Below are 14,891 nucleotides of genomic sequence, written 5' to 3'. Positions count from 1 at the left end.
GCACCGTTCCATCTTTCTGGTGACTACCTTTTTTTGCATATTTGATTTGTGTAGCACCGTGCATCTCTCTGGACTACTTTTCATATTTAATTTGCGTAGTACCGTGGATTTTTCCGAACTACTTTCTCACATCTAAGTTGCATAGCACCGTGTGTCTTTTCGGTGACTCCTAAGATTTGATTTATTTGATTTGCATAGTTCCATTCGTCTTTCTGGTGACTCTTCAAATCTGATTTGCGTAGGGTTGTGCCATCATTCCGACCCTACCCATATTATTTCTCTTTTTCAATAGGGTCGTGCCATCAATCCGACCTTTCCTAAATAATTTCTATTTTCTAGTTGGGTCGTGCCATTATTCCGACCCTACCCATATAATTTTATTTCTTAGATTATGACCACTTTCAGCCATCAAATCTAATACTTCGGCGTATGAGCATGTTTCGGCCAATTTTCGGTGACTTTCTTGTTTAATATACTCATCTATTGATTCCAACACGATCTATACACTTTACTTTATACTAGATTTTGAGCACTTTGTTGCTCGGGGGAGTTTAGTGCCTTGTATGTCGATTATGTGAGTCGCTCTATGGTCTGAAACAGTCTTTGCAAGTTTGGTTTAGGAAGTTCAACACTGTAATTTTATCACTCTGTGTTTTATTGACATTATGCATCAAATTCAGTATTTCATGAGAAGATTAAGCACATTGAGATTGACTGACATTATGCATTAAATCCAATATTTAATGAGAAGACAAGCACATTGAGATTGACAATCACATTTGTGAAGTCGGCTGATCAACTTGCAGATATCTCACCAAGCTCTTCATTGGTCCTCGTATTAATTACATTTGTAACAAGCTACGTACATGAATTGTATGCACTAGCTTGAGGGGGAGTGTTAGAACATGAATAGGTTTATACAATCCTATTAGAATAGGAATAGGTTTATACAATCCTATTAGAATAGGAATAGGTTTATACAATCCTATTTAGAATAGGAATAAGAATACAAATAGGAATAGGAATAGTAAATAGTATCCTACTTGGTAAAAGATTGTATTCTAGTGTCTATAAATAGGATCTCAATGTAATAATGTAGACACAACAACAATTCAATAATATTCTTCCCTTATATTTCTCACAGTAAAGAAAGAAAGGGTAAAAATAGGACCATTGCCTGCCGTTTCCCAAATCCAAAAAGAGGATATGGATAAGAATTTGTAAAAATCATTAGACATAAGTTCAACATGTCACCCCCGTTCTTCATTCTAAATATAGCTAAGAAAACGTTGAAATTCCCCTAAGACCATTTCAGTCAATTTGACAAGTGTTCTAGTGATTTCCATCCATAACTTTGTGAATGCTCTTCTGGAACCAGTGGTTGTATGGAAGTGGTCAAAACTTCACCACTTAACAGTTGAATAACCTAGCTTAGTAGTGTCACTGATTGATTTGGTACTCTTACTGTGTAAGGTGACTGCCAGTAAAAAAGACTTTGCCACCCAGTAACAACTGATATGATCCATAGGAGATAAAAATCCTGAACATGAGCAAGAAAATAACCTAAAGCCCGACAGAATCACTAGAAGCACACACTTGTAAGAAGAAAATCCTTATTTCAGAAGCATCAACTAGCAGGACTGAGAAATAAAGGCAGGATAAAAAATAGTCTAATTGTACAATGATAAGAAATAGCTGTATAAATATGACATTAGATCACACTTTACAAGAAGCATAGTCCATATTAACTATGTATTATCTGCATACATAAAAGTTAAACATGAAGCTGCTCTTCAAGGCTTCTTTATGGTCTCCAGGATCCCCAGGTAGCTTAGTATGACTAGGTTCATTTAAAATTCCAGATGCTTTAAGAGTGTCTATAGTAGAGCATGGGTTCTCCAGGTAGCTTAGCATGAATAAATTCAGTTAAATATTTTAGATGTTTTATGAGTCTATAATATTTATTTAGAAGATTCATAAGTGAGAGTCTCATCAGAGCATCCTCAATAAGAACTAGAAAACATACTAGATGCAGATACCCGAGGGCAGCAAAACTTAACCATTGCAAACAGTGTAAATAAGGATAAGAGCTTTCAGTCTCTTCAGTCATTAGCTAAAAAGTTAGAAAAAATTTATTCTAGGCGAGGCACACATACTGTCAGTTGTGTGAGACCTCTTTTGGCTGCCACATGTATACTATGGGACCCATAATGTACTTATTTCCTTACTTTTTCTTTCCAATTTTAATCTTTTCTTTTACTTTTTCTTTCTTACCAGCATTTCTTTTTTATTTGTTAATTCTTAGTGTAAATTTTATTTTTTATTTTTTGTTTTAATAAAGAAACTTTGAAACTCACCCATGGTATCTATTATATATTTTATAAATCTATTACTACTTATTTGAGGGGAAATTAAAGTAATATGTCGAAAAAATTAAATTTATTTATTTTTGGATGAATTCAAGAAAATTGAGGATAGTGAAATTTAAAAAAAAATTGAAATTTCTTCAATAAAGTAAAAATTCATGTAATCAACCAATTGAACTACTAAAATTCAATCGGCATTATTTATTACACTTAAATATATAATTTAATTTTAATTATTTAAATTTTAGTCTCTTTTTTTTTTGAGATTTCAATTTTAATCACTCAATTCTTAGTTATCAAATATGTTTTTTTTTATTTTTGTTTATGCTTAATATTAATAATAATGTATTAATGATATCAAACACTCAATTATCTTTTCTTTTCCAGATTTGTTAAATTTTCCACCAATATTGATTTTGTGTTTCTCGTTAAAGATTTTTTTTTATGTTTAGTATCTTAAAATGTGAAATGAAACTTTTATAGATTCAATTTTTTCTTGTGGGTTACGAAAATTAATAGAAAAAAGAGTCAACCAAATGAATTTGATAAAGCACAAAATAAATAATTGCATGAATATATTTATTTTCACTAAAGGTAGGACTACAAAAAAAAAAAAAAAAAAAAAAAGCGGTAAAAATATTGGTAAAGAAAAGGGTAAATTTTGAGAAAATGGAAGTGAGGGGGAGAAAGTGTGACAATAAGAGGGACCCACAGAAAACACATGTCAAAAGGAAATGGTGCCCTCACACAACTATTGTTGGTTGTGCCTCAACCACCATAAAATTTTTCTACAAGTTAATTAATCTAAGATGATTTGAAAATTGTAAGGATCCAGGTAAAATAATGTCAGACCTTGATAAAAATGCAGGTTATTAAAGCCACTGAATATATTAGTTGGCTATTTGAGCTGATTACCCAAAAGTTGGTTTTCTATCAATTGAAGATTCGTTGGAAGAGTCTGTTCTTTTGGGGAAATAAGAAGCCTTGCCTTTGTGCCAGACAGTGATAACAGGGTAATAAATGCTAATGAAAGAACACACCACGAGTTCCTTTCAGAGAACTAGGAGGTGGAGCTGACCTTCAAATGCAAGAATGTAAAAGCCTACAATGATGCTAGGTGCCAAGAACACAAGTTGGAGTTTCATGGTCAATGATCTGCTACTATGACCTTTTCTATAAGCAACTCGAGTAAGAGCATAGATGAGTTGAAGATGGAGTTTTGTTTGGTTATAGTTTACGAAAACAATATTTGGTTGGTTGAATATCCTTTTCATAAAAATACATCAAATATTAATTTTAATGGGGTCATGTTTACAAAAATAAAAAATTGAGGGTAAAATTTGAAAAAGAAAAATATAGTTGTTAGAATAGGAATATGAATAAGAATAGAATATAGAATCCTACTTGGTTCTCACATGGTATCAAAGCATCAGTGAGAATTAATATGTAGTGCAATATTCTAGCGAAGTTCCAGGAGAAAAATCACCACCATGCATAATTTTTCCGGTGGCTTGCTCAGTGCTCACATCACAATCTTTATCTAGTAGTGTTGTGCAAAATCCGACACTACCACAGCATAGATCACGTTCAGTCGAGAAAACCCTAGTTTGTCGCTCCAAGAAAACAATCCCCCATGTGATCTCATGCGCTTCTCGAAGGTCCTACACTTGCGTGTGAGAAATCTTTTGGCCACTTATCTATCAGATTTCTTTTTCCAGTAGGTCATCCATCATTCCGACCATACTCATATAATTTTCCAAACCACTTTGTGCCTGTCAGATCTAATTTTGCAGTGACACAAATAAGTCTTTACCAGATTCCAACAACGACTTATATTTCTTTTCAAAATTTAGGTTACAAAATTCTAATTTCACAAGTTGTCTTAGAGACTCCTAGCATTACCGTCTCATCCATGTTGGACACTTGGAGCATGTCATAGCTCAAGCTTGTCCAACCACAAGCTATTTTCAAAATGAAATAGGATTCCTCCTCCAACATGCTAGAAATTTAGAGCATAGCATATGAAATCCTTAATGTACTTCCACATAATGGCACCTATTTGCGTCTCAAACGATTGCAGTTTGTAATTGCCTCTTTATCTCTTTTAACTACTCACAATTGTTGATGTATAATAAGCCTTTCTCCATGTCGACATACAGTCATCTCCACCAAAGCATAGGGATATCCTTTAGGAGCATTGATGTAAGGTTGACTATTGCAAGATTAAACTATGTTTCAATTCAAGTGCTAAATTGGTTATATAAGATCATAATTACTAAATAGAAATAATTTATTAAAATAACATATGATTATTAGTAATCTAATTGTAGTGTGTACGTCAAAAGACATACTTAAAATTGCAAAATTATTCTTATATTACAAAAATTAACTTTGTGACTTCAATGCAATGAATTAAAAGTTAAATGAACATTTCTATGAAATTAACCACTTGGATTATTCAAATACTAAAGAAAGAGATTAACTACTTGTCCAATATTACTTCTGATTAAAGAAGGCAATCAAATAGATGTTCCTCTAATGCTAGAAAGAGAGCTCAAAATGAGGTCATCATAGATCCACCCCCTCCCTCCGTCTTTCCAATTAAAGAGAACAAAGAAGGAAAGGCACAAATATTTGCATCCAATCCCATAAACATACACTTCTTTTAATGTGGGGATAATGTCAAGAAGAGGAACATAAAATGATAGATGGGAACTCTATTAATGTGGAAGGAGTGGTGGAGACAAATTAAACAATGGAGTCAAACTAATTGAAATTACATGTGAAGAAAAAGAAAAAAAGGACTAAGTGAGGCAACGAAACAACTTAAGGTTTAAAAGGACTATGCAAAGGTCCTGATCTTTTCGAACCAAAAATGTGTGCTCGATCTAGAGCTCGTAGACTACTATCGCATGCTCATAAACCAAGTTTAACATTTAGAGCTGTCAATATGGGCTGGCCCACCCCATCCGAGCTAACCCATACAGGCTTTGAAATTTGACGGGTCAGGCCAGGCTAGGCTAGCCCATTTTTGGTGAGGCCAGAAAATGGTCGGCCCAGCCCACAAGTACGTGGGCTACGGGCTTGCCGGGCCAGCCCTCTTTTCGTAAAAATATATTTTTTTATAATTTTTTAAATTAAATTATAATTTAAAAATATTATCATAAATATCAACAAGATAATATTACATGGTGTTAGTGTTACTACTTGTTAATCAAATCCACAAATAAAATTATCTTTATAATATTTATTAAGTTTGATTTCAAGTAAAAGCATAAATAGCTAAATAAAAATATAAACTTAATTGTTTTCCAATTATCATAATAAAACACAAAAAACTATGACAATATTCCATAGGCTACGGCCTATGTAGTGATTCCTAGAAATTTTAGGGTATTTTTATTTTACGTAATATGTATTTTATAAACATAATTTGTATTTAAATTGTAATATTTCAAACTTTAAACTGATCTTGAGTTTAGACTCTTGTTAATTTTAATACTCTATTTTATTTTTTATTTTTTAATTAATTTTTATTTGGCCCAGGGGCCGGCCCTATCCATATTTCTCAATTCCCACAAATCGTCAGGCTTATTCAGGTCAGGCTAAAAAGCCCTTTTCTTAAATGGACTCCAAAAATCGTAGCCCAGCCCTATCAAATCCCGGGTTAGGCCAGACTGGCACAACGGGCCTAGCCCATATTGACGGCTCTATTTAACATCCAATGGTAGTAATATAAAGCAACAATTTATCCCCGGGTTTTGGAAGACATACAATAACGGGTCTTCCAAGGAAGAAGATGTTGAGTATTTGTAGGGCACACAATTGGTTGCTCCCAATTGAATTTTATATAGCAAAGTAAAGAACTTCTTCAATTTTATAATTCTTACACTCAATTTTTCATGCACTCACACTCTAGCAAACTCTCTATGTTATTCTCTCTTATTTCTCACTTGATCATTCCTTACTTGAGCTCAACCTATTTGAGCGCACACTCTTTATTTGGGTACACCTTATTGAGCATACACACATCTCAAATGAACCACCTCTATTTATAAGTGGTGATGGAAGAATTTAGTTAAGGCTATTTACTACTCTATTCTAGAATGTTTCTCCAACTGTTTAATTCTAAAACTACTCTTTCTATAATATTTCTAGACTTCTGTGAGGAATACTCATTCTAGAGATCCTTCTTCAATTATTCTACAACTATTGAATAATCTAGATTTTTCTTTGAAATATCTTAAATATTAATTAAGTTGGTGATAAATACTTAACACTACCCCTCAATGCCAACTTAATGTGTTATGTGTGTTCGTCATGAGCGATCCCTGAAACTCTACAAGCAACATGATGTCTATGCCCTTTCAAAATCTCAATCTCTGCCGGATTACTCCTGATCCCTATGCTTTAAAGCTTTTTCAAAGGTAGTAGACTGTTCGATATTGACCACCTCAACTAATTTTTGTTGCATATGTATATTTGTCATTTGGGCATTTCAGTCGTGTCGATCTTCTTAGTTGAGGTTGTAGAGCTTATTAGACTCCTTACAACTCTTGTGGGGTTTCATGTACTCTAGTTTGCCATGGGATCTTATTTTATCCTTTTGAAGATAGCTCTTTTGTATGTGATTTGTATTTTCCCTATACCTTCTTCAAGTTAATATTGTAACTCTTGCTCTAGTTATCTTGAATCTGGTACGACTGATTTGTACCACCATGTTGGTGCTTCATCAAATACCACAAAAGATATTTCAGCTGGTATGCCATAGATTTACTCTAATCTTCTTCTCTAGATGATTGACGTGCTTGTGACTTCCAAATTTTGATATACTTTATGTCATTTGGCCCAAACAAGACATAACTTCCTGAATTTGTTAGTTGTGACACAAATATAAGTTCTTCATAGACATGAAAGATATTTTGAAGTTACACTTGTCTGGGGCTATGACGAAGCACAAACACGTCTTACCAATATTATAAGTTATTGGCATTTTTGAATTACTTGTAGTCACCACTACTTACCACCTTTATATTCGCTCAAGGCGATAAGCTTTTCACATCACTTGTCATATGATTGGAGCATCACAAATTAATGATTCAATCATATGCTCATAACTAATAAGTTTATCATTTACAGTTGCAAGATCTAGCTTCCTTTCTTCGTTAGAGTGAGAGGTGAGAAGCTCTTACGGTTGATTTATTTCCGGTATTCCCATTCCCTTGGCCATGAGCTTCTCTTCATCCCCTTTTTCAGTAGCATTGCCTTTTGCTGAAGAGTGCCTTATCTTCATTTTTTTAATAAGAACACTTGATAATGGTTTCTCCAAAGTCTTCTTCATTTACCAATAAATTTTCCAACACAGATAAAGTTGGTTCTCTGGCCAAACCAGCGTGTGGCCGTAATTATGTCTCTATACTCCAATTTTAGACATGAACCGTGATTCTCCTCATCCTTGTCTCTCTGATAGTATTCTCTGGATCTAATTTTGATATTTCATTAGATAAACATTTTACCTTTGAGAAGTATTGTTTGATCTTCATCATCCGTTGTGAGATCGACAAAACTCATTTTCAAGTTGTAATTGCGCATCATTCTTCTCAGATGAGATCGTCGTCAGAGTTGCTACCTCATTCTTTACCCACTCGACTTTAATACCACTTGTTGAGAATTGTTGGGCTCATAACTTGAATTTCATTATGTCATTGCAAAGTAAGGATCCACTTTGGTCTTACAATTCTTCTTTTTTTTTATGACAAGGGAAACCCGCAGCAGTTACCCTTTGGGTGCGCACAGGGTAAAACCCCCACTCCTATGCAATAGCTCGCAAACCACATAGGAGAGGTAATCCGCACTAGGCAAGCCCGATGCGACGAGCTCGACCCAGAAGGTAAACCCCTTGCTTTCACTGGCAAGGGGTTTCGAACTTGAGACCTTCAACATGGAAGTCCCAAGCCCAAACCATTGGGCCACCCCAAAGGGTTCGGTCTTACAATTCTTACCCTGTATTTTTCTTGCACTCACACTCAAGCAACTCTCCTTTGTTGCTCTATTTTATTTTTATCTTGATCACTCACTTCTTGTTTATTTACTTGCTTGAACACTCAATCTTTATTCGAGTTCAACTCATTTACGCACTCTCTCTTTACTGAGTAAACCTTGTTGAGCACACACACCTCAAATGAGCCACTTCTATTTATATGTAGTGATGGAAGATTCTATTTATAGGTGATGGAAGATTCTAGGTGGTGATGGAAGAATCTAGTTAAAGGATGTTTACTAAGGATGTTTACTATTTTATTCTAGAATGTTCCTCCAACTATTTATTTCTACAATATTTTTAAACTCAGAGAATACTCATGCTAGAGATTTTTTCTTCAATTCTCAACACTCTTGAATATTTTAGATTCTTCTTTAAAATATATATTAATTAAGTTGGTGATGAATACTTACACGGTAGATTCATCAAATTCCTTTCATCCTTTATATCTTATTGGACATGCTCTACTATCCCTATAGGGCTTCCAAATCTACAACAAAGATGCACCCTTATTCCTAACTTTGCTCTCTTTAGAAACAACCAGATTAAAGAGTCCATTCATAATTTTCATGTACTATGGTAGTAAAATTTCAATTTTGATGTGGTTAATGGGTATTTCAGTATTGGTGTCCACAATAGCAGAGGTGGACCTACATTTACTAGTGGGGTGCATGTGCACTCGTTAACTTCGAAAAAAATCATGTGTATATATGTATATCTATTTTGAGAAACTGACAAAAAAATATAATTAACAATGCACCCATGAGGAGCATAGGGGTGTTCTTGTGCTGCTTGTACAAGGCAAAGAACCACCGGGTTCGAATCCAGCTAGAGTGCTAAATTCATTCGCCTCTGCACAACAGTATATTATGACATGCAGTAAACTCTCTACCCATGTGAAACATGCTCAAAGGCAAAGAAGACTTTTCTGAATTCTGAGGTGTGAGGTAGAGCATGAAATAAAGACTTGTATTCCAATTAAAATACGTACAATGTTTTAGACACTGCGTATGACATAGGCGTCTGCGTTAGCTTATATAGCTTGACTTTAATCCGATAGAAAAAAACTGCTTTTGCAAATATCTAGGACTCAAAAAGTATTAGTATTATCATTATAATACTTTGTTCGTTATATTTTTCTTTTTTAAGTATGTTTTAATAATAAAAAAAGTTTCCATTAAAGGATTTAGTGCTTTTTAAAACATTACATATATATTTATAAGGCTAATTCAAAAATCAAACTAACAGGAGGAAGTATTATAATAGAAAAATCAAGCATATCAGTATTTTGAAGTAAAAAAAATAAAAATAAAGAAGAACCTGTTGGTACTGGAGAATTCAAAGAGGCGTCCACGGCTGGAGAAGACGAGGACGGCGACATCAACATCGCAGAGAATAGAGAGCTGTTTGGCTTTCTTCATGAGTCCATTTCTTCGTTTGGAGAAAGTTGCTTGCCTACTGCTCTTATCTTCAATTCGCTTTATTTCCACTTTCTTCCTTCCCATTTCTTCAAACTCCCAAACCCTAACTAATTCTCACAAATGAAAATGGCCGTATATAAGAAGCTTTGTACCTCCATCTCCATCACTTTCACGAATTTCATAAAGTGCTATGAGTTTTATGGTCTCTCCTCCTTTTTCGAATCGTCGCAATAAAGCCTTAATTTCATGTTTACTTATAATTCCCACGCCTATTCGTCTTCTACTCTTTAGACCTCTAATTCTATTTTTTTTTACAGGGGTAACTAGGTGAATATAAATTAAAAAATAGGGAAAAGTTACATTGTGTGAAATCCAGCCAATGAGAGAGCGACACCTGGCTCAAAATGGAGATTCCAACGGCGGAGGCGACTGCTAGCGGTGATGGCGGCGTGGTGTTGTTATTAAAGATATAAGCGGTGATTGGCTGAAGAAAACGGTGACACAGACTGGGTTGTTTGGATTTGAATTAGAAACTAGTAAAATTGCAAATTTATTATCGAAATTTCTAAAATAATACTTAAAACTTATTGGTTATTAATCTAAAATATTATATTATCTTACATACAAAATTATGTAGTAACAAACATTAATAATGTAAAAGAAATGATAATTATAACATTTTTATGTTTCGATCAATCATCTTTAATTTAATTTTATAATGTATCATTTTGCTTCCAGGAAGTGTTACTATTTGATATTTTTGGGGAATCAAATGAACATCAACCTGAGATGTTAAATTTTCTGATAAATAAATAATCGTTGGTAAATGGATAAATAATTTTTAAAAGACTGAAAAATGTGAACAAATATTTTAATTTTAACATGTAGAAAGGTAAGTCTCTATTTTGTTTTACATATATCATTTTAAAGATCCTCATTTAAATGTATCATAAGAAGTTATTAAAATGGAAAATTAAAGGGAGAATGTATCATATTGGACAACAATTCAACTTATTATATATACTTGAAATGAAAATATATTACACAAAATTATTTAGTTTGTTTGGGTGCTTTTTAAAAATCATCACACCAGAGTGATAGAGTTCAATTTGAAAATATATTTCTATTCCAATAGCAGTGTCGAGAAACACATTTATTACTTCAAGAAAAGTATTTACAACTTGCACTAAACTTGAAAATATATCCATACTTCATATTAAATATGAGTTATTAATTTATTATGTAGTTATCTATGTCTTGGGATTAAAAGAGGTTTCAGCCTAGTCATATTCATCTATAGGTCATTCGGTACAACATCATTAAAGCCATGTCAAAAGTTCATTAATTATTGTCTTCTTTACTTGCTTAACTTTGCACATCAAGGTACGATAAGATTTTTAAGGTCTTTATGTGGGTCGTTTGGTAGAGTGTATAAGAATAATGCAAAATATGATGCATTAATAATGATTGCATTAGTAGTGCTTGCATTAGTAATATTAGCATGCATTCGTTATGCAAGCATTATTTCTTATACATTGTTTGGTTTGATGTATTAAAAATAACAAATCTTGCATAATTTCTATTAAAAAATATATGTTTACAAAAATACCCTTCACACTTTATTTATTTGTACACTTCCTTTGTAACAAAGTTATTTGCTAAAACATCAAAAATATATTTCTTTGCTAAAACATCATTAACTCTTCATTCTTCTTTTTCTTTTTTTCAAAAATAATATTAAATAGTTATACTATTGAGTTAAAATATTTTTTAAAAAATTGGCAAAGAAATTTTTTTGTCTACATTGAAAATAAGGCATTTAGGTTGTCATCAAATACTAATAAAATACAGGAAAATAATGCAATCAATCAAGAAAAAGATAGTAATTTACTTGTTCACATCTAATTATTACTTGGCTATTATGATAAATCAACTAAGATCGGATTCTTTTACAACAAAAAAAATTCTACCTTCATTTTTTTAATCATATTTTAAGGATGAATATACTAATTAAGAAAAGCATAACGGATGTGAAAAAATAATAAGTTTTTTTTTTGAGTTAATAAGTTGGGGTGAGGCAGTGGGCTGCTTAAAATTTATCGTTACAATAGTAAAAATTTTGATTAAATTATATTGAAATTAGATTATTTTTTTTAAGATACTTAAGAGGCCATAAAGCCTATTAAGACACCAATAAATTAAAAGACCCTAAAAAATAAATCAACATAAAAATAAAAACTTATGACAACAAAGAAAATGAAAAGACTTTAAGGGTAGTTTTGTAATTATTTAATCTAATGCAAGTGTTAAAATGTTATGTATTACTAATACCTAGAATTCCTTGGTATTAGTAATACACAACTTAATACACAATTGCATTAGTTATACTTGGTATGAAAAAGTGTACCAAATAAAGTATTGTTAATACACACATCTAATACATGCATTATATTCCTAATACACTCTATCAAACGACCCCTTAGGGTGTCCAAGAATCGCATAGGTGAATAAAAATAAGTTAACGCATGAGTGTACTAAAATTTTGTAAATCAAACTATGTTACATTAATGATAATTTATTTTAATTAATAAATATACCAAAAATTATAAAATCAAACTACATGATAATTAGATTTGACGTTCATGTTTATATAATAGGAAGTGAACGAACAAAGAAAAAAAAGTAAAAATTCAGTTAGAATGAAATCACTTTTATGCTTCAGGATTTCACGAATCTCTGAGGACTAACAACGAGACATGGTAAATAAATAGTAGAATCGAATGAGTTTTCTTTTAAAAAGAAATTCTATACGGAGCCATTTTCACTTTTAGTAGCTTTATAAAAAAAAAAATAGGATCTACTTATTAACTTTAAATTAAATAATTACTTTTAAATTTTATTAAAAATTTTAATGAAAAGAAAAAAAATCAGAAGTCAGATTGATTAAAAAATCAATTGACTACTAAACTTTTATTTTTTCTTAAATTTTTAAGTTGTAGTCTCTAATTTAATAGATAATATTATATTAATAAATCAAGTGTAATAAAAAGTGCAGCAATGGGGAATCGAACCCACGTGCATACTGGCCATCAAGCTTTCGCGGGGCAGCTGAAACCAATGCGCCAAGACACTTCTTTGATTCAAGGGTGTCCAAAATGTATTATCTAACCATTAAAACGATTATTTTACTTATATATACAGTCTAATTTTCCGCTTGGACACCTTAAGCCTACTGAAGCTCCGCCCTTGCTTACAATGGCATACCAAATTTGAATTTTGTCTTCAAGAGATAGTAGTATAGATCTTTAAGGGATTTTTTAATTGTACCTTCAACAACTCCAGTAGCAAAAACTTACGTGACTAGTCAATTAACGTTTGTTATTTAATCTGTACTAACAATTACTTTATAACAATAACTTTGCAGAAACATAAACAATAAAGTTTTAAGCATGTACGCAAAAACAACAATTAATAACATAAGCATACATTAATGACTTTAAAAAACATACCAGGATCTGTAACAATAGTTAGAAACATAAAGAAAAAATCGAGCCTTTTAAATGCACTTATGCACAGTGTCCCCTTAAGGAAATTATTTCCATCTAGTACCCAAGGTTTAAAGGAATAAATTCTCTCAGGATAGAACAATTCTATTCACCAGTGTATTGATAAAAAAACAATAGTGTCAGTGAGCCAGTCAACAGGAGCAAAATACATGAATATTCAATTGTGTAGAAAAAGAAGAACAAGAAGAAGTAGTAGTTCAGAATTTTCGTTGTTTTAATATGAGAGGAGATCTTTATATTTATAGACAACAAAGGGTAATGTGAACAAATGTTTATTGTGCCTTATTGGAAAGGTCACAATTCTTTGGAAAAATTACAACCCTTTGAAAAAGTCACAACATTTCATAAAAGTCATAATTCCTCATAAAAGTCGTAACTTTTCATAAAAGTCACTACTTTTTATGAAAGTCGCAACTCTAATAAATGACATTGACCTTCAATCGATATTGTACCACCCCTAGACAAAAAATGATTAACTCAAATCACCAAAGGTAAAGTAAGATTATCGAGAAACGGTAGACTAATGCATACATAGGATTAAAGGAGAAGCATTCACAATTCCAAAATCAAAAAGAAAATTCTCAAGGTATAACTGTTATATATACATCTGAGCAACTTAAGTTTGGCCTAGTATTTCTCTCTGGCTATTAGTTTTTTAAGTAAGTTCAAAGGGGGGCTTATATTTATACATATGGAAGATTTGATTGAGGCTTAATTTGTAAGATGGTGGTGACGGCTATGAAGCAGTTAAGGTTTATAAGAGGAGGGGAAGACTATTTTGGAAATAAATAAATTAAAAGGGAATCCTGATTTGTGGTGGCGCCACTTAGGCGGGCCTAGGGTTCTCTTATGTATTCTTTTTTTTTAGTTTTATACCTAAATTTTTGAGAGTGTGACTTTCATACATAAACTATCACTTATTAGTTTGAGAAACACACCTCAGTAGTGTGTGTAATACACTCTCTCTTTTATTTGAAATGACTCTTTTATTTGAAAAAACCTTGACACATGACATTTCACATGGATAAAATATTACACCTTCACAAAATTAAATAATAAATTATTAATATTAATTAAAAAATTAAAGATTAAATTATTAATATCTCCAAAAATTTAATTTAATTTTTCTTACACCACTCCACCACTGTCACGACCCGAGAGTACCCCCAAGTCGTAACATGCGTATTCGACCTCTCGGAGGTCTCATACAAGCCCTTAGCATTCATCACATTAGATATGAAAAATAGTGCGGAATTCAAAACTCTTTAAATAAAATCCCATAAGACTCAAAGGTCACTTTTACAAACATCATTCAAAAGTACACAAGCGGAATACTAAGTCTCTTAGCCATCTTAGACATAAACGTGAAAACATACTAGGGACACGGCCCTTTACAATCAAAAGAAGTCTATTAAGTCTATTACAAGAATCTTATCATAAAACTAGAATAGAAAAGTCTTGCCCTCGACATATGAGGACATACCACAAAATCTAGGAA

General features: G+C 32.3%; 1 protein-coding gene across 1 annotated transcript in view; it reads right to left on the bottom strand.

Moving 5' to 3' along the window:
* Window positions 1–10,090, bottom strand: part of LOC125868185 (agamous-like MADS-box protein AGL27) — a 34,256-nt gene extending 24,166 nt beyond the window's left edge. Inside the window, exon 1 of the mRNA XM_049548811.1 lies at window positions 9,727–10,090. Coding sequence (XP_049404768.1) covers window positions 9,727–9,911 — 185 coding nt within the window. The 5' untranslated portion in view covers window positions 9,912–10,090. The remainder of the gene's footprint in view (window positions 1–9,726) is intronic.
* Between the last annotated feature and the right edge of the window lie 4,801 nt (window positions 10,091–14,891).

Source organism: Solanum stenotomum, chromosome 6, assembly GCF_019186545.1.
Source record: "Solanum stenotomum isolate F172 chromosome 6, ASM1918654v1, whole genome shotgun sequence".
Lineage (NCBI taxonomy): Eukaryota > Viridiplantae > Streptophyta > Magnoliopsida > Solanales > Solanaceae > Solanum > Solanum stenotomum.
The sequence above is the reverse complement of the archived record's forward strand: the minus strand, read 5'-3'. Positions and strand labels throughout refer to the sequence as shown.